The 1,865-nt window shown below is 48.1% G+C and overlaps 1 protein-coding gene across 1 annotated transcript; it reads left to right on the top strand.

Moving 5' to 3' along the window:
* The first annotated feature begins 223 nt into the window (after positions 1 to 223).
* LOC143568434 (zeatin O-glucosyltransferase-like) lies at positions 224 to 1,614 on the top strand. The gene has a single exon (XM_077054592.1). It carries the CDS (start codon positions 226 to 228, stop codon positions 1,612 to 1,614), a length of 1,389 nt encoding a protein of 462 aa, XP_076910707.1. The 5' UTR covers positions 224 to 225.
* Positions 1,615 to 1,865: the final 251 nt, after the last annotated feature.

The following is a 1,865-nucleotide window of genomic DNA, read 5'->3' as shown; positions in this document are numbered from 1 at the left end:
TCTTTCTTTACTAACTGGATGTCAGATAACACTTATTTTCCAATTTGTAAACCCCCACTGAACATGGCCTCATAGCTAAACTATCAAACGTCACCCTAAAAAAAATGAGAAAGCAAAAAGCATCACATAATTTGGAACAAGACAATAAGATACAACCAATATAACGTTGGTTGGTGGTTCCTTTATTTATGATCCACAATCCTACTCACTTTGAAAAACTTTACAATGACTTCAGATGTGGTGGTCGTTATGGTGCCCTTCGTCGCCCAAGGCCACCTCAACCAGCTCCTCCACCTCTCTCGCCTCATCTCCGCCTACAATATCCCCATCCACTTCGTCTGCACCGCCTCCCACAACCGCCAAGCCCGCCTCCGCCTCCACGGCTGGAACCCGAACAATATCATCCAATTCCACGACCTCCCCGATCCTATTCAAACCGTCAACACAACAACGGTTCCTGACGCCAAAAACCACTTCCCTACTCATCTCCAGTCGTTGTTTGACTCATCCCTTCTTCTTCGCGGCCCCGTCACCGACTTCGTCCGCTCTATTGCGAAAACATGCAATAGAGTGGCCGTCGTGCATGACTCTGCAATGTCATACATGGTTCAAGACGTGAAAGATATACCCAACGCTGAGACTTATGTTTTTCGAGCTCTTTCGGTTTTCTATACTTATTGTTTCCTGTTAGATAGGCTTGGGAAACCGCTACCGTTTCCGCCGGAGATGATGCCTCGGCTGCCACCTTCTACCGAAACCGTGAGCCGAGAGTTCATGGAGTTTATTAATCTTCAATACTCGCACCAAACGTTTCATGTGGGAAACTTATACGACTCGTCGAGAGTCATCGAAGGGGAGTTTCTTGAATCCCTCGAGAGGGATAACATATGCGGGGAAAACCATTGGGCGGTGGGACCGTTCAACCCGGTCGAGATCCAATCCGGTGTCTCGGATTGGATCTCTGACTCGGGCCACCGCCACCCCTGCTTGAAATGGCTAGACAAACAACCTGAAAAATCGGTTATTTACGTTTCTTTTGGCACCACCACAACGTTTACCGAGTCGCAAATCCAAGAGCTTGCGGTGGGATTAGAGAAAAGTGAGCAAAGATTTTTGTGGGTGTTGCGGGATGCAGATAAAGGGGATGTGTTCGGGAATGAGGCGGGTAGGCGGGTGGCGTTACCCGAAGGGTTTGAGGATAGGGTGGAGGGGAGAGGGTTGGTTGTTAGAGAGTGGGCCCCACAAGTTGAGATTTTAGGACATTTGTCGGTTGGTGGGTTTGTGAGTCATTGTGGGTGGAACTCGTGTATGGAGGCTATGACAAGTGGAGTTGCGGTTGCTACGTGGCCAATCCATACGGACCAACCACGCAATGCTTTTTTATTGGTGGAAGTTTTAAGGATCGCATTGATGATGAGGGAATGGGCGTGTCGAGATGAGTTGCTAACGTCGGTGATGGTGGAGAAGGTTGTTAGAGAGTTGATGGATTCGAAGGAAGGGGCGGTGATAAGGGAGACGGCGGCGAAATTGGGTGGTAAGTTGCGGGCGTCTCTAGCGGAAGGTGGTGTTAGTCGAAAAGAATTAGACTCACTCATTGCTTATCTTCGTAGGTAGTCTGCGGCTATTCATGGAACATGGCAATAATTGTTGGGACTTTATATTTGTCCAATATTGTTTCGCTAGTAATTTTATGTCGTTGGATATTATTTTGCCAATGAATGTAATGCTATCATCAGGCTGTATGCTATGGTGGGGGCTTCAAAGTCCCTCTACAGTGTTACGTTAGCGTCACGTGGGCGTTGGGGGTATCGAAGTCCTAGGCCTTATACCCCTCTATGGTGAGGGGCTTCCAAGCCCTTTAAATA

Source organism: Bidens hawaiensis, unplaced genomic scaffold (genome assembly GCF_021521415.1).
Source record: "Bidens hawaiensis isolate Kalapana, Puna unplaced genomic scaffold, B.hawaiensis_p1.1 tig00023990_1, whole genome shotgun sequence".
Lineage (NCBI taxonomy): Eukaryota > Viridiplantae > Streptophyta > Magnoliopsida > Asterales > Asteraceae > Bidens > Bidens hawaiensis.
The sequence above is the reverse complement of the archived record's forward strand: the minus strand, read 5'-3'. Positions and strand labels throughout refer to the sequence as shown.